Source organism: Natrix helvetica, assembly GCF_964273705.1.
Source record: "Natrix helvetica genome assembly, chromosome: 1".
In the NCBI taxonomy this organism is placed as follows: Eukaryota; Metazoa; Chordata; class Lepidosauria; order Squamata; family Natricidae; genus Natrix; species Natrix helvetica.
The window spans coordinates 27,889,088-27,915,830 of NC_138548.1; the positions used below are offsets into that span (position 1 = coordinate 27,889,088).

At 42.0% G+C, this 26,743-nt stretch overlaps 1 protein-coding gene across 1 annotated transcript in view; it reads left to right on the forward strand.

The window, feature by feature from the left end:
- Positions 1–2,073: 2,073 nt before the first annotated feature.
- The window catches only part of ERO1A (endoplasmic reticulum oxidoreductase 1 alpha), a 33,643-nt gene continuing 8,973 nt past the window's right edge, over positions 2,074–26,743 (forward strand). The window contains exons 1-11 of the mRNA XM_081936340.1: positions 2,074–2,312; positions 7,284–7,403; positions 10,246–10,329; positions 13,066–13,104; positions 13,555–13,637; positions 15,401–15,474; positions 17,864–17,984; positions 20,093–20,139; positions 20,608–20,625; positions 21,592–21,618; positions 21,750–21,842. Of these exons, the coding sequence (XP_081792466.1) occupies positions 2,193–2,312; positions 7,284–7,403; positions 10,246–10,329; positions 13,066–13,104; positions 13,555–13,637; positions 15,401–15,474; positions 17,864–17,984; positions 20,093–20,139; positions 20,608–20,625; positions 21,592–21,618; positions 21,750–21,842 (826 nt within the window). The 5' untranslated portion in view covers positions 2,074–2,192. The remainder of the gene's footprint in view (positions 2,313–7,283; positions 7,404–10,245; positions 10,330–13,065; positions 13,105–13,554; positions 13,638–15,400; positions 15,475–17,863; positions 17,985–20,092; positions 20,140–20,607; positions 20,626–21,591; positions 21,619–21,749; positions 21,843–26,743) is intronic.

A 26,743-nucleotide genomic window follows, 5' to 3' on the forward strand; every position in this document is an offset into this window, starting at 1 on the left:
AGCATGATGCCCCACCCATACTACATACAGTAACAGCTGACACACACTCATAGTGTTTACCCAGCATGTACACCTAGGCATCACAACAAATATGGAGTGTTTGCTGTTCAGATTCTAGACATCATAACTTAGATCACAGGCCAAACTGCATGTACCTTAAATAGGGGGAATCTATCCTTAAATATATCCCAGGGAACTGATTCTGGATTTATCTGATAGCTTGACTTTCAACAAAAAGAAAACAAAATTCCTGCATTGGCAACTTTATTAAAATCTTAACAGCACTTTTCAGACACTGCACAAATCAAACAATAATCTTGGCATGTCAGCCCTGGAGCAATCTCTATTTCCCCATCTGATCTCTCCCATAGAAGTGTTCCAAGAAACAGTGTGAAGGCGTTATGGTCTAGCGCAGTGTTTCTCAACCTTGGCAACTTGAAGATGTCTGGACTGGGAGTTGAAGTCTGGACATCTTCAAGTTGCCAAGGTTGAGAAGCACTGGTCTAGCGGCTAATGTACCAGGCTAGAAATCAGGACATTGTGAGTTTTAGTCCCACTTTAGGTATGAATGGTGGCTGGGTGACTTTTGGCCAGTCAATCTCCCTCAGCCCAATTCACTTCTCAGGGTGGTTGTTGTGGGGGTAACAGGAAGAAGATGACATATTAGATATGTTCACTGCTTTGTGTTATTTAGAAAAATAATAAAGGCAGGATAAATGTCTATGGAGATTCTCAGTCATCCAGGTCATGGTGCTTTTTCAAGAGGCAACTGGACTTTCTGGTTTTTCTTTGAAGACATTTCACTTCTCATCCAAGAAGCTTCTTCAGCTCTGAGAATCTCCTGCCTTTGGGACAACAGGCATGATAAAAAAAATCAAAATCATAAATAAGAATAAATGATCCGAAAGTCTTAAAAGCTCAGGATTTTCCGTGGGTAGCTCTCCTATGTCTTCTGCAAAATAACTCACCTAGCACCCACCTTGATGTAATTTCTGTGCAGGGCCATAGCTAACCTAAGAATTTGAGGCAAGGGTGGGCCGGAGATATTTAAAAAGTGTATAAAAGAGCACCTGCAACTTCTGTTGCAGAAGCTGTTTCTATTAAGGTGGAGAATATATTGCGATTATTAGAATCTACTTGTAATCTTCCCTTTAATTATTTGTCATTGCTGCTTCCTCGTATAAATTACTTCTTGTCCGCTGTTCACTATTTTAGTGCTTGTTTCCAGTGAAAATCTTATTTTATGTTATTTTGCAACCTGATTAAGATTTGGGAGGGTTGAGGTTACTAAACTGGAAAAATCTGGGAAGTTCTCCTTTTATAAAAGGAAATAAATCCAGGCAGGCAGGCAGGCGGGCGGGCGGGCGGGCGGGCGGGCGGGCAGGCAGGCAGGCAGGCAGGCAGGCAGGCAGGCAGGCAGGCACCTTAATCAGGAACCAAAAAGATCTGAGGTGTGTATCAAAGGTGTTTTTTCTTCAAAGGGGAATTAAAGGGAAAAAAAGTTGCCTTCTGAAGCACCTTCGAGACAACTATGACTTGGGTGACTGAGAATCTCTGCACACTTCTAAGGTGTGTGTCTGCCCTGCGGACAAGACCGTCCCAACCCCGTCTGCCAGTCCCCGCGTGAAAAAAGAAACGAAGGCGGAGTAGGAAGAGATGCCACCCAGGTCAAAGTCTTTTCTTCATGCCGATTTGCACGTCCAGACCGATCCCCAGAGAGCGACTGGTGTGGTGAGCTCAGTACCTCGAGGAGGTACTGATGAGATGGCTCAGTGCCTGACTAGGTGGCTCAGTGGCTAAGATGCTGAGCTGGGTGGATCAGAAAGACCGGCAGTTCGGCGGTTTGAATCCCTAGTATAGGTCTCCTGTGTGAGCTGTGTTGGACTAGATGCCCTCCAAGGTCCCTTCAACTCTGTTACTGGAAGGAAGGAAGGTTGGGGCTGATGGACGCAGGACAGGGAGGTTCCCCCAGCACGGCGAGGTTAAGCAAGGGACGGGGCTCTCCCCAACGGGCCCCTCCCAGCGCAGGATGGGCAAAGCCGCGACGCCTCTGGTTGTGTGCGGGCCGCGCCGCACGTCCCCTAGATGTGAAAGATGACGCTCCGGCAGGAGGAAGGCGGGAGGCGTGTCTGACCGGCGGAGCTGAAGAATCTCCAGCCCAGGCTCGCTTCAGTTGCGGCAGCAGAGGCGACATGTCGCGGGTGGTGCCTTCTCGTCGCCTGTGCCGGGCGCTGCTGATCCTCTTCCTCGCCTCGCTATCCAGAGGCGCTTCCCCCGAAGCCCCGTCGGCGGAGCAGCGCTGCTTTTGTCAGGTGAGCCGGGCCGGCAGGTAAACGGGTGCCTCCTCCGCCCATCCCTTAGGGCTCACTCAGCCCGGGGGCAGATCCGGGATATATGTGCTGCGGGAGGGGAGCCACTCTTCCCCGCGTGGCTCCCGGCTTTGCTGGGGGAGCCTCTCTACAAGCAGGGGTCTCCAACCTGGGCAACTTGAAGCCTGGAGGACTTCAACTCCCAGAATTCCCCAGCCAGCAAAGCTTGAAGCCTGGAGCAAATCTGGCTGGGGAATTCTGGGAGTTGAAGTCCTCCAGGCTTCAAGTTGCCCAGGTTGGAGATCCCTGCTTTACACCGGTTCGGATCCAGGCTCTGGGCTCCGGGAGTTGTCGGAATGGGGGGCGCGCATCCTTCTTTGAGCCCCCCCCCCCGCTCTGAAAAGAGAAGGGCTCCTCCCTGGAGATTTGGTGGGAGAGTTACGGTACTGTAAATGCCAGGACGGGCGGCCGGCTGGCTTTTCGGAGCTCTAACCCTCGCTAGGTAGCCCCAAGGCTCAGGCTTGCTCTGTAATTCAAACCGGAATCGTAAAAGTCGAAGGGCCATTAGCGCTACGGGAGCCCGGATCCTGCTGCCTTTCTGGAGGAACTCGTTCCCACGGGCTATCTGGTTCGGTGAGGAGAAATTATGGCCTTTGGTAAGACTCGGAGGGTTGGAAGAAAGACGCTTTCTGATGTTCAAAGGGGTTATTTATACGGCCATCCTAGCGTGTTGCAGCATCTTTATTGTACCCACGATGATGTATTAAATTATGATTGGCAGTTTCTTGATGTTAGCTGAGGCTACATTCTTTAAAAAGTTTTATGGATTTCAGCTTGGCTCTCTTCTGTGTTAAATAAATGGTTGAAAGGAAGTTGGATAGAGGGGCATCCTTTCCCAGGCTGGTACCTTCCAGATGTGTTGGAAGCTGTTGGGAGTTTTGCAGTTTGAATTGGGCTTAATTACAGGGACTCAGATGCTCGGTTTGTTCCTTAAGATCTGTGGCTATCTTGGTAATTTGCCTTAAAAAAAACTTTTGAGAAATTCATAATAATGAATGGGAGGCTACTGTATTGTAAAGCAAGCAAGCACCAACTTCAAACGCTCTTATGTAGTATTTCTAACTATACCCTTAGGCTACACAAAGAGTGATAGCTGTGTTTTGTTTCCTGTCTGATCTATGGGGATTTTGTGATTGGTCACATCCACTGTGGTAGCCATTTGATATGGAATCAACATGTTTTTGAAATTCACTAGTCTAAAATGTTGATAACCCCTGGCTTAACATATATAGCCATTGTAAATTATAAACCACATAAACCATAACAGGGAACTCTGAACCTAGCAAGGTGTAATTTAGTGAATTATTTGAACCAGGCCTGAGAATTTCAATCCCAAAATAGTGAGTCTGAAACTTTATATACTTGCATAGCAGTAGACCTCATCTGATTTATTATAACTTCTGAGTAGACATGGAGAGTAAAACAACAAAAAATTGTTTCTAGTGATACGGCCCCTGGTGGTGTGGACCAATCTCTCATCTGAAACTAACATGTCAAACCTAAACCAAGGCTTGATAAAGACAAGAGCTCTTTGAAAGAGTTTTTGATATTGATTAGAAGATGCTGTCTGTGAGTGGGATGGGTGATTGTTTTTAATGTGTTGGTTTATTTCGATGATTTATTCCAATGGACAGTTTCACTTAACATAAGTTTAGTGTGGATGATTCATTGCACTGTATTATGTTGTGTAATTGGAGGAGTCATTATACAATATGACAGTATACAAGAATACGTTTTTGAACTGCTACCAACCTGAAAGGGTCCTTTAACTTTCACAATGGTTTTCTTAATCTACAAAATGAGGGTGGTGATTATATAGCCCAAGTTGTATTAAATTTGATACATTGTAAAACCTATTTCCTCTAAATTTAGTACATTGAGGATGCAGCCTTCATGTCTTTGGCAATAATAATAATAATAATAATAATAATAATAATAATAATAATAATAATAATAATAATAATACTTGAGCTGTTGAGCTACCAACTAGCCCCAAAGGCTGTGAATCTCACCAAAGATTAACATAATAATAATAATAACAACAACAACAACAACAACAACTGTGGAAAAAGAAATCAAGTGTTGCCCCAATTGTAATTGGAGCCCATGGAGCAATACCTAAAGGGCTACTTCGCTATTTGGAAATTCTAAATTTATGGGACTTGAACATTCTGACTCTACAAAAAAACCACCCTACTTGGAACAGCTTATATCCTCCAATGTTACCTTAACAGTTCCTAGGGCCTTGGTTAGGACTCGAGCTGTTGAGCTATCAACCAGCCCCAAAGGCTGTAAATCTTACCAAAGATTAACCAAATAATAATAATATCATCCAAGTTTTCTTGTGGCTTCTCAGAAACTCATTACTGTTGTCTCTGGGGGTGGGTTGTGCTAAGTATTCTGCAACTACTTAAAGATGGTCTATTTTTATTTTTTATTGTTAATTATCATGTCTATGATAAGAATAAGCACCAGTAGAAAAAAAAAGTTTGTAGCTCAGGGTTGAGCTGTGGGGTCCTTGGTGATCTCTGAGCTGGGTTTTCTTGCAGATGTTTCATTACCAAACGAGGTAACATCATCCGCTTGTTAAAAATCATCCCCACATAGCTGCTCTCATCTGCTAGCACTGATGATGTTACCTAGTTTGGTAATGAAATGGCTGTAGGAAAACCACCGAGCTCAGAGAGCACCAAGGAACCCAGTAAGAATAAGTAACCTGATGATCTCCAGCTATTTAGAAATTACAATGCCATTAATTCTAACCTTCATTGCTCATGTCAAGGGATGGAATCCAAAGAGATTTTGCTGATTTGTGCGCTGCTTCAGATTTAGGCCTCATTTTTATTAATAGGGATGCATGTATTTGAGGGATGTGGTGGCTCAGTGGCTAAGACACTGAGCTTGTCGATCAGAAAGGTTGGCAGTTCGGTGGTTTGAATCCCTAGTGCTGTATAACAGAGTGAGCTCCTGTTACTTGTTCCAGCTTCTGCCAACCTAGCAGTTCGAAAGCATGCAAAAATTCAAGTAGAAAAATAGGAACCACCTTTGGTGGGAAGGTAACAGCGTTCCGTGAACCTTTGGCATTTAGTCATGCTTGCCACATGACCACGGAGACTTCTTCGGACAGCGTTGGCTCTTCGGCTTTGAAACGGAGATGAGCACCGCTTCCTAGAATTGGGAACGACTAGCACATAATTGTGAGAGGAACCTTTACCTTTACTTATGTGTTTGAGGTGATACACATGATTGAGATCTGAATTAACTTTTTTTAAAAAAGATATGCTCCAATGAACTTCATCACTTTTTCCAAGATCCCTATTTACAGTATTTTCTTTCATATACTTGCAGTAGGCTAAGCTGTAATGTAGCCTTGTTCATGGTTTATTATCTTATAAAAAGTTAGCCAATTATGATATGTTCAGTAAGTAACCTGTGGTTAAGAAAATTATAGTTTGTTATGTTGTACAGAGATAGCCGAACTTGTTCAAGGCCTCATTGCATACATCTCCAAACTGAGGTATGTTGAGTTGGAGTATCAGGCCACATGGAGAGCATTGTTCCAGAAAGGATGCTTTAAAGACATAACTAGCAGAAACTTGTTCCAGAATCACTGTGGATTAAGATTGCAGGGTTTTCTCTAATCCTAACCTGCTTCAATTATCTTTCCTGAAATCGGCATTGCAAGAACAGCATAGTCTCATTTTGCAATACCCTTCATTTGCCTATGTTGGTATATTGATTGCTTCAGACAAAATATAATATAAATGAATTTTAAGAGGTACCTGTTTGTTTCAAAAGAAGTGATAAGGCACATTCATTCTTAAATTAATAGACATCCCTAATGACTGAAAAGGAGCTCAGTCAAATTCTTACTGTCTGAGTTTTATATTCAGTGCTTTCATCTATAGGTATATTGCCCCCTATTCTTTATCAAGGAAAGAGTTTATTGCTAGAAGAATAATTTTTTCTAGTGTGGTTTGAGCATCTTTTAAGCTAAAGGCTGTATCCCATTTTGTAGGATTGAATTCTAGAATATATACACAATATATAATGATTGTGCTTAAGGTGTATTTCTATCTGGCCTTTATGAAGTCCTTAATGGCTGGTTCCATTGATGATGTTAGTTTTTTTAGTAGAAAGCATACATTGATAAACATACAATGATTAAAAATAATTGTATGCATTTGCAAAGCTTGCCAGTCAAACCAACTCTCTCTGGATCATACAAGGAAGTGAGACATTGCTACCAACTGTAGGATTTTGTCAACAAATTGTGTTAGCACTTCAGTGTAAAGCTTTTAAATGTGACTAATAACTTGTAGTAGGTAGAAGTCAAACGGGTAGCTTGTAGGAATCTCTCTCTCTCTCTCTCTCTGCAACTTCCTTGTAAGGCCATGTGCTATAAATCTCCCTTCCCCGGAAATTACTCTTTTCTAAGCTGCTTGTCAAAGTTTTGTCTCGCATTTGGCTTCTGAAGCAAACAATCACACAACTAAAACGACAACTGAATCACTGAGTAACTTGAATATATTTGTTTTAAATAATAGGTTACTGAATGGATCTCTTCTTCCTCCCCTAAAGCATAGATGAGGATGATTAAATTAATTTAAGCAAGTGCTGTATAGTTGATTCAGTAAGAATGCTAGCTTATTTAAAACAAAAAAGTTAGGATTCATAAACCAGAAACAAGTCCTAATAGTACTATGGGGCAAAGCCATAACTACTGGTTTGAGTTACACTAAATTAAGCAAAATAACCTTTCCCCTCAAAAAGGAAGTGCAAAAATGTGAGGCAATAGGAGAAGGTGGAGTGAATGCCTCGTCTCCCCTTCTAGTTTCAAGAATATTTGGATGCATTGATACAGGAATTATTTTGGTCTTTTAAAAATATCTAATCCTCTTTTTTTCTCATTAGGTCACTGGTCATTTAGACGACTGCACTTGTGATGTCGAGACTATTGATACCTTCAACAATTATAACCTTTTCCCCCAGTTGCAAGAACTTCTGCAAAGTGATTATTTCAGATATTACAAGGTAGCTGTTTACTTTTCTTATGCATATATGCCCATATTCATTGTGACATTCCCTTTTTGGGAAAAGCAATGTCCTACATAGTGGATTAAGAAACACTAGGCCAAAGAAATTAAAAACAAATAGTAAGAAAAAAAGAGTAAAAATTTATGCTTATAATAGCAATAGCACTTAGACTTATATACCGCTTTACAATGCTTTACTGTAAACCCTCTAAGCAGTTTACAGTGTCAGCATATTGCTTCCAACAATCTAGGTCCTCCTTTTACCTTACTTGGAAGGATGGAAGGCTGAGGTAACCTTGAGTCTGGTGGGATTTGAACTGCCAAACTGCAGGCAGACAGCAGTCAGCAGAGGTAGCCGGCAGTACTGCATTCTAACCACTGCACCACTGTGGCTCTTATTACTTGCTATAACCATCTTACTACTTCCATGCCCACTTACTAAGCTACCTCCTTTAAACTTATCATCTCTCTTGTTCGAGGATTTCACCAGCTCTATCCAACCAAAACCTTCTAAAACTTTCTGGCTGAGAAAGTCTGATAAATTGAAGTCCATATATCTTAAAATTGCCATGTTTGAAAAACACTGTTGTAAATGGTGAACCTGCCTCACTTATTTTGTACTGATCACTTCTGTATTTTACCCACAGTCATTCTGTGCTTATTTATTTTTGACCTTATCAAGGAAATCACAAATCTTCTCTTCTTACCTGCCCAGAGTTGAACTAATTTCTAAGCTATCCACATATTTTCATGCTCATTTTACTTGTACTACATACAGCTGTTAACACATATGCCAACTAATTTACAACTTCTCATTCAGACAAAACAGTCTGTAATTCAGGCTTATTTTTATTTTCATGATATGTTTTTTCTAAGTCCAAAAATGTACAAAATATTTCTCCAGATAAAACAATTGCATCTGTTACATTTTTAATGTTCTCAGAGTAGTTTAGAATTCATTTTATCATCTTTTTCCTTGGAGATGAACACAACATTTATAGCATTCATTTAGGCTACACTCTTTCAGGTAAGACTCTTACCCCAAAATAAGCCTCTGAATTACTCTTTCCAACATTCTCTCACTATCATTTCATTCCAAATCATTTCATCATTTTGATTTGTAAAAATAGTTTTTCATTCCACTGCTATAATTCCACAAACATCCGTCATATCCCAAATCTCTTACACTTCACATTGCTACAAGAGGCTGCCATGTTCTATTTCCCCTTTCATTCATTTAGATTACAGTCATTTAACTTCTGATTATTTTTCATACTCTTCAGAACCAACTATAAAATAGTCCTGCATTTTCTATTTTTTTTAAAAAAAGTGCTTATTTTTTGCAAATGCTTATTGCACATATGTAGGTATGTTTACTTTTTTAAAGAAACAAATCTGAGACAAAGGTCTCAGTATTACTTTTCAAATTCTTAAAAAAATATATGCATAAAGAAGAAGAAAAGTTGTTTATGTGGTATATACAATACAATACAATACAATAGCAGAGTTGGAAGGGACCTTGGAGGTCTTCTAGTCCAACCCCCTGCCTAGGTAGGAAACCCTATACCGCTTCAGACACATGGCTATCCAACATCTTCTTAAAGACTTCCAGTGTTGGGGCATTCACAACTTCTGGAGGCAAGCTGTTCCACTGATTAATTGTTTTAACTGTCAGGAAGTTTCTCCTTTAGTTCTAAGTTGCTTCTCTCCTTGATTAGTTTCCACCCATTGCTTCTTGTTCTACCCTCAGGTGCCTTGGAGAATAGTTTGAATCCCTCTTCTTTGTGGCAACCCCTGAGATATTGGAATACTGCTATCATACAGTTTGGTGAAAAGTAATGGTTTAAGGCGCCAGCTTAAAAACCAGAAAACCAATAAGTGACCAGTTTTAATTGTAATTCTAGTGCTGCCTTAGTCATGAAAACCAGCTGGGTGACTTTGGGACAGTCTCTCTCTCTCAAAGCCCAACTCTCCTCTCAGGGTTGTTGTTATGGGGAAAATAGGAGGAGGAAGAAGTTATTAGATATGCTAGCCACCTTGAGTTATTCATCAAAATAATAGAGGCCAGAAGGCAATAATTAAAAATACGCTTTAATGGGTAGCCAAAAATATATTGCATTAAATTTCAACAGCTACTACTACACAATTCAGCCCATTTTTCACTTTCATGACTTAGCCTTGGTTAAAATATGTAGTGTTTTGATTTATTTAGACTCACAGAAGATGGTATAGAACAGGGTGTCAAACTCAATTTCATTGAGGGCTGCATCAGGGTTGTGTTTGACCTGGGGGGGGGCAGATGGGTGTGGCCAGCTCGACGTCACTCCTGCAGCTCTCTGCCAGCGAAAACAGAGTTGGGGAGGGGGGACATGCACAGCTCCCCCAGGCTCCATTTTTGGCCACAACAGCCTCCTACAGCCCTCTCCTAGCAAAAATGGAGCCGGGGAGACTGTGTGCACCCCCTGAGTTCCATTTTCACCCACAACGGCCTCCTACAGCACTCTGCCAGCAAAAATGGAGCTGGGGAGGCCGTGTGTAGCCCTCCTGGGCTCTGTTTTCGCTAGCAGAAGGCTGCAGGAGGCTGTCAGAGCCAAAAATTGAGTCTGGGAGGACTATATATGGCCCTCGCAAGCTCTGTTTTTCCTGGCAGAGGGACTGCGGGCTGGTGCTTCATTGTTCCCAGGGCGGCCCTGTAGGCCAGATCTAAGCATCTCGTGGGCCTTGAGTTTGACACCCATGGTATAGATGAGAGCATTAGAAGTGAGTGACCAGACTTTTATTTCATTCTTGGTTTGTGAATAATTTAAACACAGTGTTCATTCTTTTCTCCTCTTTTCCAGGTTAACCTGAAGAAGCCTTGTCCTTTCTGGAGTGATGGCAGTCAGTGTGGAATTAGACACTGTGCTGTTAATCCATGCCCATCTGTAAGTGCCAGGAAACAAAACAAAGCCCTTTTCTATTTTCCCAATCCAGATATATTTTAATACATTTTATTTAGTCTGCTGTATGGAAAATACAAAAGCCAAATCTTGGCAATATCCCAGCGTGCATCTTGGTTTTACAGGTGGTCCTCGACTAACGACCACAATTGAACCCAAACTTTTTGTTAATATGTGAGACATTTATTAAATGAGTTTTACCCCATTTTACGACCCTGCTTTCCACACTTGTTAAGTGAACAACTGAGTTACGTTTGTACTAATCTGGCTTCCCCATTGACTTGGCTTGTCAAAAGGTTACAAAAGGTGATCACATGACCCCGGGCCATTGCAACCGTCATAAATATGAGTCAGTTGCCAAGCATCTGGATTTTTTTTTTTTATAACAAAGTTTTATTGGTTTTTTAATATTTTACAAAGGAAAAAGGTAGGGGATAGGTTACAAATTTTGGCAACTGCAGTGTGCTCCATACTCATAGTATACATTTGCACATAGTTCATTATTAGGTAGTAACATAATAACATATAGTCGGCATGTAAGTTCAGTTAATAATTTCGATCAGTTTATGTCAGGTGTATTTTCTTACTCATTTTTGTGATCTGAGCTTTCTCGATGTTGCCCCATCTCCCCCCGCCGACAGAGCTCCGGCCCCTCCCGTGTCCTGTGTATCTGGTGGAGGATCATCAGGTTTTTCTAGGAGTAGTTTGTTTTTTTCCATAAAGGCCTGGGCCTCTATGGGTGTATTAATTCTAACTCTTGTCTCCTCCCAGAATATTAGCATACCTTCAGGCATCAACCATCTAAACCACACCCCCTTCTGGTATAATTTATTCGCTAATTGCAAATAGCTTTTTCTTTTTTCTCTTATTTTCTTGGGGATCTGTTTCAGAATGGTTATCTCCTTATCTTTGTATGTCAGGGCTTGCCCCCTTTGTGTGCTCAGAATCTCATCTCTTGTGCTTTTTCCTTAGAAAAAAAAGCCAAGCACCTGGATTTTGATCACATGACCACGGGGATTCTGCAATAGTCATAAGTTTGAAAAACGGTCCTAAGTCACTTTTTCAGTGCCATTGTAACTTTGAACAGCCACTAAATGAACTGTTTTAAGTTGAGGACTACCTGTATTTTGTTCTGAAAAAATACGATAGGAAATCTGTTTCTTCCATCGGTTCTTTTACAAGAACTGTCTGGTTTCTGTTTATTTTGTTGATAATCTGACTCCCTGTACATGCTCAGGGAACACATTTAGACCAGGGGTCTAAAACTCGATTTCATTGAGGGATGCATGAGAGTTGCGTTTGACCTTGGGGGGCTGGAGTCGGGGTGGCCAGGGTGGGTGTGCCCAGCTTGACATCACTCATGCCAGGGGTGCCTATGGTGGCCCAAATGCTCTGCCAACAAAAACAGGCTCCCGAGCTCCGTTTTCAGCTGCAATGGCTTCCTGCAACCCTCTGCCAGCAAAAATGGAGCTCGGGAGGGCCGCACACAGCCCTCCTGAGCTGCGTTTTCACTGGCAGAAGCACTGCGTGCCAGTCCTTCCCTGTTTCCAGGACGTTCCCGTGGGGCAGATATAACCACCCTGAGGGTCGGATCCTGCCCCGGGCCGTGAGTTTGACACCCCTGACATAAGCTCTCCTTGCCTGTTCATCGAGCTCTGCCAGCCGTCCTTCTCCAGACGAGGGTCATCAGATGTTTCTTTAGAATTTCATCCGAGGGAAATATGATTCCAGCAATGGAGAGAAGTCTAGCTTTTGTAGCCCCTTGTTCCATCTGCAATCCCTTTAACACATTGAAAGTGGGTGCCCGTATATAAATATCATATGTTCAATCAACATGGAGTTCACAATATATCGAAAGTACTGTATGATACACTGTTTGTAGCAGCTTTTTCAACCTGGAACTTGCTAGATTGTCAAAAGTGAATTGATAGTTTATGGAAAATAAAAATATTGTATGATTAAAACCAGGAAGCTGAAGGACCACTATGCCCTCGTGTCTCTTTAAGATCTTTTGGTGGATCTATTTTCTTGCCCACCTTCTGGTTTGAAGGAAATTGAAGATCTCTCAAAACAATATTGGTGTCTTGTTCTGGAATGTCTTTTCCAATTCCTGTATTTTGTACTTTTTTAGATCAATGATAAGAATTAGTTTTACTGGGTTACTTTTTTAAATATCCTTTTTTTAAAAAAATAATAATGATGGCCCGTTTTTGTTTTTTTATGGGTTTATTATCACATTTCTGATGTTTCTAATTTAGTTCCCCTTTTGATATTATTCTGCTATGATAGATTATTGGATGATCTTTGTGATGTTTTCTCTGTTGGTTAATTTCTGGTTTGGAAATAATGTCAGTTGAAGGAGAATTAAATATGTCTTACTTATTTTGTGATAGCAGTAATAAAAATTAAAAGATTAAAAAAAGGATGGTCCTTCTTTAAAAAAAAAACACTAGTTTTTATATAGAGTGTTCCAATCCATGAGCTTGCCGATTCTGGATTGTAAACATGATAGCTTATCTAAGAAAGCATAGTTAAAACAAATCATGGGTTTGTGTGATCCTTGAAATCAGATATGACAATCCTTGGTTTATACTTCCTGTTCAAATTGCTTCTCCAGCAAAAAATTCGTAGTGAACCCAAAAGTTAAAACACTGTTGTGTTACATTGGCCTGTGAAATAAATAAATGCATCAAACATAACCTCAGTATCTCTTGTTTTCAGGAAGCGGTTCCTTGTGGAATTAGATCAGAGACTAATAAGGTAAGTAACAAACAGGTCCAGTCAGAACTCACTGGATCCAGGATAACGGTCCTGTCCTCTATGTGTATTTGAAGAGAGAAACATTGGTGGTTTTTTTTCTTAAAGTAATGATATCTTTATTTATGAGTTGTTGTGATAACCATCAACCGACTTGGCTAGGCCTGTGATTCCAACTTCAAATAGGTATTGTGCATTTAAAATCCCAAGAAAAATACACCCCTGAAAAGCTCTTAGGTTTGTCTGGTAACTTAGATGAATGGTTTAGCTAGAATAGAGACAAAAAAGAGGATTTTTAAAAATCGATCACAAGGAAAGAGGGTGAGGGATCCTGAGTGACCCATGGCCCATGTGGCGGACAGGCAAGAGTTGATCTGAGGATTGCTGCTTGCTAACTCACAGCAGTGAATCCATTTGAATCAGTTGCACATCTCCTGTCATCTTGTTTTACAGTATTCAGAAGCAGCTGCTGTCACTCCCTTGGCTGAAAGCTGTGGAAAAGCAGAAAACCTTGGAGCTGTTGACAAATCTTTGAGGTATAATTTGTTTTTCTGGATAAACATGGTGGTGGGGTGTTTGCTGATCGCATGCATTTTCTTCTTCCCCTAGCCTAGAACTTAGTTTACTTATTTGATTTTTATCCCATCTTTATGAATAACTCAAGGCAGTGAACATACCTGATACCTTTTCCTCCCCTTATTTTCCCTGCAACAACAACTCTGTGAGATGACTTGGGCCAAGAGAGTGGCTGGCCCAAAGTCACCCAGCTGGCTTTCATAGAGTAGAGTAGAGTAGAGTAGAGTAGAGTAGAGTAGAGTAGAGTAGAATAGAATAGAATAATAGAATAGAATAGAATAGAATAGAATAGAATAGAATAGAATAGAATAGAAGAATAGAATAGAATAGAATAGAATAGAATAGAATAGAATAGAATAGAATAGAACAGAACAGAACAGAACAGAACAGAACAGAACAGAACAGAATAGAATAGAATTCTTTATTGGCCAAGTGGATTGGACACATAAGGAATTTGTCTTTGGTGCATTTGCTCTCAGTGCACATAAAGAAAAATAAAATATATTCGTCAAGAATCATAAGATACAACACTTAGTGATAGTCATAGGATACTAATAAGCAATCAAATCATACTAGGAAACAATAAAAACAATACAAGTTGTAAAGATACAAGCAACATGGATATAACCATAAGTGGGAAGAGGTGAGAAGAATAATAGTAATGCAGTCTTAGTAGATAATTTGACAGTGTTGTAGGAATTAATTGTTTAGCAGATTGATGGCATTTGGTGGGAAACTGTACTTGTGTCTTGTTGTTCTGATGTGCAGTGCTCTAAGGTTGTTTTGAGGATAGGAGTTGAAACAATTCATGTCCAAGATGTGAGGGGTCTGTAGATTTTTTCGCAGCCCTCTTTTTGACTCATGCAGTATACAGGTCCTCGATCGAAGGCAGGTTGGTAACAATTGTTTTTTCTGCAGTTCTAATTGTTGAAGTCTGTGTCCGTCTCGTTTGGTTGCAGAGCCAAACCAGACAGTTATGATGGTGCAATGACAGAGTCAATAATTCCTCTGTAGAACTGAATCAGCAGCTCTTTGGGCAGTTTGAGCTTCCTGAGTTGGTGCAGAAAGAACATTCCTTGTTGTGCTTTTTTGATGATGGTTTTGATGTTAGGTGTCCATTTTTTTAAAAAAGGAAAATTTTTCTAGTTTGGCAACATCTGTTGCTATTATTTTAGTCAGTTGCAATAGCACTTAGACTTATAGCAATAGCATTTAGACTTACATACCACTTCATAGTACTTTACAGCCCTCTCTAAGTGGTTTACAGAGTCAGCCTATTGCCCCCAACAATCCGGGTCCTCATTTTAACGACTTCAGAAGATGGAAGGCTGAATCAGATATAGGTGGCTTAGGCAGCACAATGTGTTTAGCCATAGTTTCTTTAATTAAAGTACATTGTATGAACTATTAAGCTGTGTTTGCATATCACATTAAGTTATAAAATGAGGTTTACAAACCACAGTTGTTGGGTTCATATTAACATAAATCAAAACCATAACTTTATTATGTTTTGTGCAAGTAGTGTTTCAGTTATATGTTTAGCCCATGTTGAAGTGCTAAATTCAGGGTGCCTTCCAGCCCTCTTAACTGTTGCCTACCAATGTTTTCGGGCATGCTGATATTACGTGTGACACTTTCACACCTCCCATAGTAATTTTACCCAGGTTCCTGTATTTATGTAGAACCATTTCCATGCATAAACATTTTCTCACTTATTTTGCAGTGAGGAAACTGCACGGGCTATGATTCAATGGACTCAGCATGACGATTCTTCAGAAAACTTTTGTGAAGCTGATGGTACTGTTGGTGTCTCCATTGCCTGTGTTTCTATTATGGTTTCTCAGGTGGTTGCAAGGAGAACAATAACAGAATCTTGGAGATCTTCTAGTCCAGCGATGGCGAACCTTTTTTGGCTTGCGTGCCATAAGTGGGGGGAGCGCAGGGGGGTCATGTGTGGGCATGCCGCACCCATAATGCAATGCGTGAGCCCCCCAGTGTGCATGCGTGCATTACAGGTGCTCCCCCCCATTTTTACATGCTTTTTTCGCTCTCCCCAGGCTCCAGAGGCTTTATAGGAGACTGGGGAGGGCGAAAACAGCCTCCCCTGCCCCTCCAGATGCCCTCAGGAGGCGTCAGGGAAGCTTCCGGACGGTCCCTGAAGCCTTCGGAGTGCTCAAAACGATCCTCTGAGCAAACAGGAAGTGACTTCCAGTTTGCTCAGAGGCTCGTTTTGAGCGCTCCAAAGGCGTCAGGGAAGCTTATGAAGCCTCCGGAGGGCCTCCGGGGGGGGGAGGCTCTTTTCGCCCTCCCCAGGCTCCTATAAAGCCTCTGGAACCTGGGGAGGGCGAAAAATGGCTTTAAAAAAAGGGTAAACCTCACGTGCCCTGACAAATGGCTCCGTGTGCCACTTGTGGCATGGTGCCATAGGTTCGCCATCACTGTTCTGGTCCAACTTTCTGCTCAAGCAGAGAAATGCTATACCACTGGTTGCCCAATCTTTTCTTAAAAATCCATAGTGCCCGCAACATCTGAAGGATTTAAAGAAAGCTTGCATATGTATTTGAGATATACAGACACATGTCTGTTATCTTGACGGTCACCGTCTTACTCTTATGTAAAATTTAAATTCCTCTAAACTACCTGAAGTGGGAGGAGAAGATAAAGGAACATAATAGAAAGCTATGGTCCAAATCAGAGGTCCCCAACCTTTACGGCTTGGTGGCCCAGTGTGTGGGGGAGAGGGTAACTGGCTTGCTGCTTGTGCAAGTCCAACTGTGCATGCGTGGGCTGACTAATTCATGTGGCCTGGTTCCAAACCGACCGCAACCCGGTAGTAGGCTATGGCTTGGAGCTTGGGGACTCCTGGTCCAAATTATAATGCTTGACATTTATTTCGTTATATGATGAAAACAGAAAATATCCCTGGGCATTGTTCAGATGTTTGGGGAATAGCTGTATGTATTCACAAGGGGACATCTTTGGAGAGCATTCAATGGCATCAAAATGCCAGGTATGACCAGGTGATGAAGGCCATTCTTTTTTACATGTGTAGGTTGGGTGCATTGCATATCAGAAAGGGACAGAGTTGCCTAGTCATGCCCATCATTTTGATATCGCAAGTCTGCCCTGTTTATATAAAAACGACACAAGGAATTTTTAACACCGAGTTCATTGCCAAAAGAGATAATGGGGAAAATGTTGGGAGCAGCTGCAATTCTCAAATCTGAAATGGTACCCGCTTCTGGACCAGCACCATACAGCCTCATGGCAGATCAGCTGCTTCTTCCCAAAGGGATCTTCAAAACAAATGGCCTGAATCATGATGTGGGGGAGGGGGAGACAGGGGTAGGACACGCGTGGTGGGAAGCCCAGATGGGTGGGAAGTGGGTAGCTCAGGTTTGGGGGGGGGCTGGGAGGCCACACGTGGGCTGGGGAGGTGCTGCAGTGTGGTCCTGGTCCTGTGGTGGTTCTCTCCCCCATATCCTGAGACACTCTGTGCTCTGCTTAATGCCTGCAAAGATTGTGGTTGTTAAGCAAGATGATCATGTGGCTGCCTTGCTTAACAACCACTATAACACATGACTGTAATGGACATGCTCCATTGCGTTCATAAGTCAGGGACTACCTGTAGCACTTCCAATGTTGGTAGAATGAAATGATTCCAAACTATCATGGAAACCTTTGCTAGTTTTGTCAGATTCTTGCTTGATTAAATGAGGAGGAGTGTGCCTTGCACAGCATGAATCCACAACAGTGGTGGGTTTCTAATTTTTTTACTACTGGTTCGCTCGTACTGGCGTGTGCACTCATGTGTACGCGTACCACTTCTGTGCATGCGCAGAAGCATCCAGGTGGGTGGGCGGAGCCTCTCACCACCGCTACTATCAGTTTGCCCAATCCGGGCCGAACCAGGAGCAACCCACCTCTAGTCCACAACAGAGAAAGTTGTGGGTTTTTTTCCTCATCTGTTTCATGTTGGAAAAAAATGGAACACTCTGAGGTAAAAACTACAAAAGCAATTGGCAAGATGCATCCTCAGATACATTCTTATTCTCTTTATCTCTCTTTTTAATGCAGTTACAATACAATACAATACAATAGCAGAGTTGGAAGGGACCTTAGAGGTCTTCTAGTCCAACCCCCTGCCTAGTCAGGAAACCCTATACTGTTTCTTTTTCCTTTCCAGATATCCATTCTCCTGAAGCAGAGTATGTAGATTTGCTTCTGAATCCAGAACGTTACACTGGCTACAAAGGTCCTGAAGCCTGGAAGATTTGGAACAGTATTTATGAAGAAAACTGTTTTAAGTATGTTTATTTGGCCAGGCTTTAAAATTTTAAGATTTTTTCCCCCAAAAGATCCTCATCTATTTTTCTCCTGGCTAAATTTCCTAATGATTTCTAAGATAGTAATGTTTATTTATATTTTTAACATCTTTACATCCTGCTTTTCAATCTACCATATTTTTCAGAGTATATGATGCACCGGAGTATAAGACGCACTGGAGTATAAGACGCACCAAGGTTTTGAAGAGGCAAATTTTTAAAAAAAGTTTTTGCACTTTGCAGACCTCCCCAAAAAGGACATGCATAGCCTTTAGGAGCTTTCAGAGTGCTCCTGAGGGCTGGGAAGGGCAAAAAACGGCCCATTTTTGCTCATTTCTGCCCTTTCCAGTCTCCAGGAGCACTCTGCAAGCCTCCTAAAGGCTATGCACGCCCATTTTTGCAAAGGGGGCGGGGTTTCAGGAGGCAAACGTGTTTAAGATGCACCCAGATTTTCAGCCTCTTTTTTGAGGGAAAAAGGTTGTCTTATACTCCGAAAAATACGGTAGTTGCTGAAGTAATTTCAAAAACAGCAAAATAATAGCATTCTTTCACTCTCAGTCCATGGAAAAGATGTTTGTAAATGTCTTTAAAAGATGAAAAAGTAACAGCATTTTAAATACGCACAGAGACTGACTGGCATGCTGTGCTAACTCAGTTAAGAATGGCTTATTAAAAAAAATCTGGAGTTGGCTGGCATCACACAACCAGATCCATGCCCTGCAAACACAGTGAATGTATTTTCCCAACTTGCTGAGCTAAAACATGCCATTTAATAAAAGAACAGGGCTATGTTGTGGCTTATCTTGGGCATCTCAGCTATGCACAGACATGTCCTCAGTACAAATCTCAGCTCTGCCACAAATTCCTATGGTGTCCTTTGACAAAGTGCTTTTTTCAGCCTTTGTTTCCTGTACCACTAGTACAGACAGGGTATTACATCACAGTTATACTTTCACTACCGGTATACCTATTAAATAAAGAGAGCATGTTAGAGAAATCGTGGCTGTATGACTTGAATAATATAAAGAAGCAGCCTGTGTTCCCACAACTTCTTGGAGTTATTAATTGGAAAGACTTGGCACAGAGTCTCTGAGATTCACGGACAGATCTTCACACTCCTGAAACGAATGAATGAATTATTTTGTGCAAAAGCCCAATCCCTTTTTATTTCCTATGGGAGGAGCCATTCTCCATCTGCTTGTGGCTTTACTCCTGTCTACTCTGATTTCTGAGCTGTTCTTTTTTTCTGGCAGCTCTGCACATGCGCACACTGGGAACAGGTTCCAGCTGTTCCTCTGCCTCACTGCTGTCTAACTCCGAAGGTAGCTCAGAACTGCCAGATGGCCTTGGCACCATCTCTGCCTCCGATGCAGAGCCCTCGTCTGAGCCTTCCCAGCCTCCAGGACTGGCCCATGTTCCTCCCCAACCTCCTCACTGTCCGACTCTGCTACCAGCTCCGTTGCAGGCCTCAGTACTCTAAGACAAGAACTAAAACTCAAATTTCCCCAGTCCTAATTCAGTGTTTTAATCACCAGACCAAACTGGTTAACATCTGCATGTCACTAATTAGATATTGAAAGAATTATAGCAATGTGAAAATCTTTATTATAGAGTCTTCCCAAGTTTAAGAGAGTTGATTAAAGTTTTCCCCATCCAGAAACTCTGTTACATTATAGCTTCCACCATCCCCTGCAATCCCAATTGCATGGAATTACTAGTCCAATATATTTAGAAGGTGCCAGGTTAGGATAAATAAAGAAAGATAAATCAATGCATCCTTGAAAGAAGTCTGAAAGTTTGCCTTTCCCATGTAAACTTTTCCATTCAGCAATTAAGATGATATCTTCAAATAATTTTTTTCATCCTTTTGAAATTAGTAACTATGGTAAGTTCAAATGCTTCTCTCTAAATATTGGTCTAGTTCACTCCCTTTAGCCTTTGGACCTAAGTTAAAAGCGATTTTATTTGCTAGAAATTGCAATGAAAATAATTCAGTTCTATGGTGGTCAATTGCTTTTAGTTATACATTTAACCAATATTATTTGTTCATGGTTTTAACTATAAATAATTAAAATACGTTTATCTTATAGGCCTCGCTCAGTAAAAAGGCCTTTAAATCCATTGGCTTCTGGCAGAGGTAAGCTTATCTTTCCATTATTTTAAAGAGAAAGTTGATATTGTTAGTGGACAGAGTTGACATGTGTTTTCAAGTATTAGGGTTATTGATAAAATAAGAGGGGCAAAATTCAAATTGGATTAACATTTTTCAGTGTGTATTAATGTCACATTTCATGCTGCTACACTATTAAAAAAATCTCTAAACATGGGAGGGCAATCAAAAGAGAAAATGGCAAATAAGAATGGAATGGAGTCAAAAATAGGAAGAAAGCAAATAGAAGTCTTTGGAGTACAACTCCCATAATCCTTTACTATTGGCTTTACTGTCTGAGGTTGATGGGAAAGGAAACTCAGAGCTTTCAGAGGCAAATATTTTCTATTTTATCAAAGTGCTCATGCCCACTGAAGTAGTCTAAAAATAACTTAAGACATTTCATCTGATTGAAATGTAATCTCTTCCTTTTCTATTTTTAATTTGCTTTTACAGGAGTAAGAGAAAATGAAGGTGAGTGCATTCCCATCAATAACCAAGAGGATAGATATATTGATGGATGTTAGTTATTTGGTCCTGGGGGGGGGGGATGTCGGTATTTAGCAAAATGCACACTGACTGCCATTTCTTCTTCCCTTCTTTACACTTCATACTCACTCTTCCAAAATTAGCTGTCCTCCAAATGTGTGAGGACTTGGCTATGTCAGCTGGAAGGTGCCAGGTTCATAAACACTATGCTGGATGAGGACCGAGTTGAATTCATCCTTCTTAACAGTCCTTTATTCTGCTGTTGGAGAAATATGTTGCCAACGTGTACCAATGTATTAGCTCAGGGGTGTCAAACTCAAGGCCCGTGGGCTGGATTTGGCCCATGGGCTGCTTAAATCTGGCCCACGGGAGCAGCCTGGAAATAGCAAAGGACTGGTCCATGGTGTCTCTGGCAGCCAAAAGGGGCCATTGGGAGGCTGCATGCACCACCACCCCCGTGCCCCATTTTGGCCAACAGTGCTGCAGGAGGCCGTCCAGGCCAAAAAGAGGGCACGGGGAGGATGCGCATGGCCCCCCTGTGCCTTATTTTGGCCGCCAGGGTGCTGCAGGAGGCAGCTATACTGTCACACACACACACACACAATCACACACACACACACACACACACACACACGGCTGGCCTTCGGAGACCTACAATGCTGATTCGTCCCTCGAAGATATTCAGTTTGACACCCCTGTATTAGCTGATATGGCTGGAGCTAAGAAGTGGAAGGATTAAGACCATTTTACTAATGTGTGCAGCAGGAGGAGATGGGTGTACCTACTTCAGGGTTATGACATGCAGTGTTGAGATGGGACCCTGCTTTTGGAAAAATTCTTCATATACTCTAGTAATCAACTTCGGCATTAGATGCAACAAATGAAGCTATCATAGATACATTTCTGTTGTGAGAAATCCTTTGTGATGGCTCTCTCTCTCTCTCTTTCCAGGGAATATGTTTTACAGCTGGTTGCAAGGTAACTGATTTTTTTTAAACCACTTTAACTAACGCACTCTGGATTGCATTGCAGATGCAATGTTGATTACACTGCAGAATTAAATTTCTACCCTTCCAATTGCCATACTTTTCTCTCAATGTTTCTTACAGATCTCTGTGTGGAGAAGAGAGCTTTCTACAAGCTTATTTCTGGCCTTCACGCAAGCATCAACATTCATCTCAGTGCCAGATACCTTTTGCAAGGTTAGTGGTCTCCTTTTCTCCTTAATGCTCTAGACGGGGGAAAGGGGAAGATCACGTGGCCATTTCTCCTGCTGCATTGCCACAGTGGCAGTCGTGAACTCTTGAGACCACACTTCACTTCCTTTGACAACCAAAATATCCCTTTGTGATTCCTTGCAAAACCTTGTATCCTAATAAAGCTGTGTAAAAGACTCAAATATAGAAAGAAAGTGAAAAGATCGCAACGTACATGCTTGGGCAGCCCATCACTGAAATGCACTTGTCTCTTCTACCTGCTTCATTTGGAGGAATTCTGTGGATGATGTTGGATATAACTTTGCATGTATGAGAAAAGCAACATCCATCAAATATGGAACCCTAACCCTCAATTTATTTAGGATTCTGAAGCACAGCACAAGTAGTCCTCAACTTACAACAGCTCATCTAGTGACCGTTCACTGTCACTGAAAAAAGTGTGACTTATGAGCGTTTTTCACAGTTACGACTTTTGCAACATCCCCATGATCATGTGATCAAAATTCAAATGCTTGGCAATTGTTTCATATTTATGACGATTGCAGTGTCCCGGGGTCATGCCCTTCTGCATCCTTCTGACAAGCAAAGTCAGTGAGGAAGCCAGATTCACTTAACAACAGGATTAGTAGCTTAACAACTGCAGTGATTCGCTTAACGATTGTGGCAAGAAAGATCATAAAAGGGGGCAACATTCGCTTAACAAAGGTCTCACTTAACAACAGAAATTTTGGGCTCACTTGTGCTCATAGGTCAAGGATGACCTGTACTGCTACATGGCATATGGCCAAATTACTTGTGGGTTTGCCTCTCCTGGAAGTATCTGTTCCTTGTATTACCATATTTTTCGGACTATAAAAGGAGTATAAGACACACCATGATTTTGAAGAGGTAAATTTAAATGAAAAAGTTTTTGCACTCTGCAGGCCTCCCAGATCCTCTGCATGCAGAGCTTTGGGAGGCTTGTAGAGTGCTCCTGGGGGCTGCGGGGGCAAAAACGGGCCATTTTTGCTCGTTTTTGCCCCCCCTTAGCCCCCAGGAGCACTTTGCAAGCCTCCCAAACCTTCTGCACGTCAATTTTTGCAAAGGGAGCAGGGTTGCTGGAGGCCAAAGATGCTATATTCAGTGTACAAGACGCACCCAGATTTTCACTCTCTTTTTTGGGGGGGAAAGGTCCGTCTTATACTCCGATAAATATGGTAGGTTAAATATGGTGGGTGCACTCTAAGCCCCCCCCCCTTGAATGTTGCCAATTGTACCTTGGAGGAGCATCTTCTTAGTGGCTGCCCAGTCCTTTGGAATAGCCTCCCATCTGAGATCTTAGGACTGTTTGCTTAACGATCGTTTGAAGTTTATGCCAGTATTGGGAAAAATCATCACCTGTATTTGCACTTATGACCATTGCAAACCATCGCACCACCCCTGCGATCACATGATCACAATTTGGATGCTTGGCCACCCGCTCACATTTACAATGGGTTGTAAGTGTCCTGCAGTCCCATGATTGTGAATTGCAATTGTTTTTTTTTTTTTTTGCATGATTCCAATATATAAAATGGCAAAAAAATCCCATTGGGAAAACTGGATTAACTTACCATATTTTTCGGAGTTTAAGATGCACCTTTTCCACCCAAAAGAGAGGGTGAAAATCTGGGTGCGTCTTATACACTGAATACAGCATTTGTGGCCCACTGAAACCCCACCTCCTTTGCAAAAAATGGACATGCAGAGGGTTTGGGAAGCATGCAAAGGGCTCCTGGGGGCTGGGGAGGGCCGTTTTTGCTCTTTTTTGCCTCCCCAGCCCCCAGGAGCACTATACAAACCTCCCAAAGCTCTGCATGCCTCCCCCATCTTTTGCACAAAATGAGTTGTGCAGAGGGTTTGGGAATCCTGCAAAGTGCAAAAAACATTTTTTTTAAAAAAATTACCTCTTCAAAACCATGGTGTGTCTTATACTCCGGTTCTTATAGTCCGAAAAATACGGTAATTTCACTGAGTCACTTTATAACTATTGTACAAGTGGTTGTAAAATTGGATCTAATCATATGGCGACTTGACTTAAAACCTTAACGGTTTGTGATGGAAATTCCTTATGATGGAAATTCCGGTCCCAATTGTGGTCACAAGTCAAGGAGTACCTGTAATGCAATATATTAACACAGTGAACCTGAGACTGGAATAGTTATACCATCTGAACTGTCATTAAAAGAATCTAAATTTTTTAAAAAAGTATGAACTGAATTTGAACCTTTAGCAGAAAGCACAACTGATTTATCAGGAAACTGTGGGGCCTCCCTTTCAGGCATATAGGATGTTACTTAATAACTATCAGTTTGGTTAGTTTTAATCTTGATTTCTTTCACTGGTTGTGCAAACCCAAACGATTTGTTAGGTTTATGATTTAGTATTATGTGAAGTCAGAACATGTGTTCATTCGGTAACCAGATTAAGTGTGTTATGTGCATTGAACATAACACATTTGGTTAAACCGTTTTGATTGTGTGTGTATAGAAAGACTCTAGTGCTGTGATGGCGAACCTATGGCACGTGTGCCACAGGTGGCATGCGGAGCCATTTGTCAGGGCACGCGAGGCGATGCCCTGTCAGCTGGCCAGCACCCATGCGCTTGCTGGCCAGCTGACCGGCCTTCTCTTGAGGCCATTTATCGCCCCCCCCCAGAGGCTTCCCTGAAGCCTCCAAAGAGTGAAAAACCGGCCCTACGGGCAAACCGGAAGTTTGGGAACTGACTTCTGGTTTGCTCATAGGTCCGGGTTTTTTGCCCTCTGGAGCCTTCAGGGAAGCCTCCTGAAGGCCCCTGAAGGCTCTGGAGGTCAAAAATCGGCCCTAAGGGGAAACAGGAAGTACGGGAATGGTGACTTCCGGTTTGTCTGTAGGGCTGATTTTCGACCTCCAGAATCTTCAGGGGGCTTCCCTGAAGGCTCCGGAGGTTGAAAATCGGCCTTACGGACAAACCAGAAGTCACCATCCCCGAACTTCCGGTTTCCCCTTAGGGCCGATTTTTGTCCTCCGGAGGCTTCAGGGAAGCTCCTGAGGCTTCTGGAAGGCATCTCGGGGGGGGGGGAGAGGCTGTTTTCGCCCTCCCCAGGCTCCTAGAAAGCCTCTGGAGCCTGGGGAAGGCAAAAAAACTGCTGCAAAAGTGGTGTATGTGTGTGTGTCACTGATCGCGCGTATGCACGCGTACTTGGGAATGCGCACACATAGCATTATGGATGTGGCACGCCAGTGCACGACCCCCCTGTGCTTCCCCCACTTTTGGCACAGCAGCCAAAAAAAGTTTGCCATCACTGCTCTAGTATCTGAGGCAGGGAAGTGAAGTTTATGGCAGAAGATCTTTGGCTTCAGGGCCAGAAAGAAAACGAGGTTTGTCCGGTTTTATTATGACTGTTCACAAATTTTTTTCATCCTCAATATTGATTTAATCAAATGACTGAGCAAAACAGAAAATAGAAAACAGAAGTTTTACAAGAAGTTCTGAGGCAATATAATGCAGGATGAAAGAGCCAAACCACACATAAAATAGGAAGTATGAGATCACTGAATGAGAGAACGCCTTGAATTGTGTTTCACCTTTCAGCAGGATCAAAATTTAATTGCGTCAGCCATACTGGCAAAAAAGCTTCTTTAATATTTTATTTATGTGTTGTTTTCCCTGATCTGGATGGTTTGCTTTTTCATATGCTATCAAGAGGTCCCTAGCTGAGTAGCTGAGTCTTCTGTTTACCCTTATCAGTGAATTTAAGGCACGTGGGAACAAATAAAAGTGTGTCTTTGAAGATACAGCGGGGGGGGGGGACACCCTCCCTGCAGTGACTGAAAGATGGCAAATATATGAACCAGAAATAGGTTTGATTGATTTGATTTATAAGATTGCTCAAATCCAAACCAAAGATATCCAGAAGGAGAAAGATCATTCATTCTAAAAACAATATAACACACAAGGTTGGATTAGATTAGGTTTTTTTTTTTAAATCCTGCCTCTATTGTTTTTATAAATAACTCAATGCAGCAAACCTATCTAATTCTCCTTCCTCCTCCTAATTTCCCCTAACAACAACCCTGTGAGGGGAGTTGGGCTGAGAGAGAGGGACTGGCCCAAATTCACCCAGCTGGCTTTCATGCCTAAAATAGGACTAGAACTCACAACCCCCTGGTTCCTAACCTGGTGCCTCCTTACTTGGAGGAGCAACCTGTTTTTACGGGACCTTCTAAATATAGAAGTTGGCAATGCTTTAAATCTCATCCATTTGATGGGACTTACAAAATGTGCTTTGTCTGTATGTTCCTACCTTCTGAAATAATATTCCCTAAGATCTGCTTGAGAGGTAAGTGGCCATACAAAGAAAGAATGAAAGAGTCAATCAGTCAGCATATTAATCAATACCATTAGGTTTTTTTTTACAATATGATTGAAGTTGTCCATCTACATATATATTGTAGATAAAAGAAGGATTGTGAGATGAATGGGTACTTCTTAAATGTTAAAAAACATTTTGGCCACAGAATGGTGTTCTGATGTGATGATGTCACTTAGCAAGTGCAACCTCTTCCTCCTATAGCTGTGATGGCGAACCTATGGCACATCTGCCACAGGTAGCATGTGGAGCTATTTGTTAGGGCACATGAGGTGTTGCCCTGTCAGCTCCAGCGCGCATGTGTGTGCTGGCCAGCTGACTTTGGCCTTCTTTTAAGGCTGTTTTTTGCCCTCGGGAGGCTTCCCTGAAGTTCAGGAACAGACTTCCAGTTTGCCCGTAGGGGCATTTTTTGCACCCCAGAGGCTTCAGGGAAGCCTTCTGAAGGCTCCAGAGGGTGAAAAATGGCTCTACTGCCAAACCGGAAGTCTGTTCTTGAAATTCCAGTTTGCCCGTAGG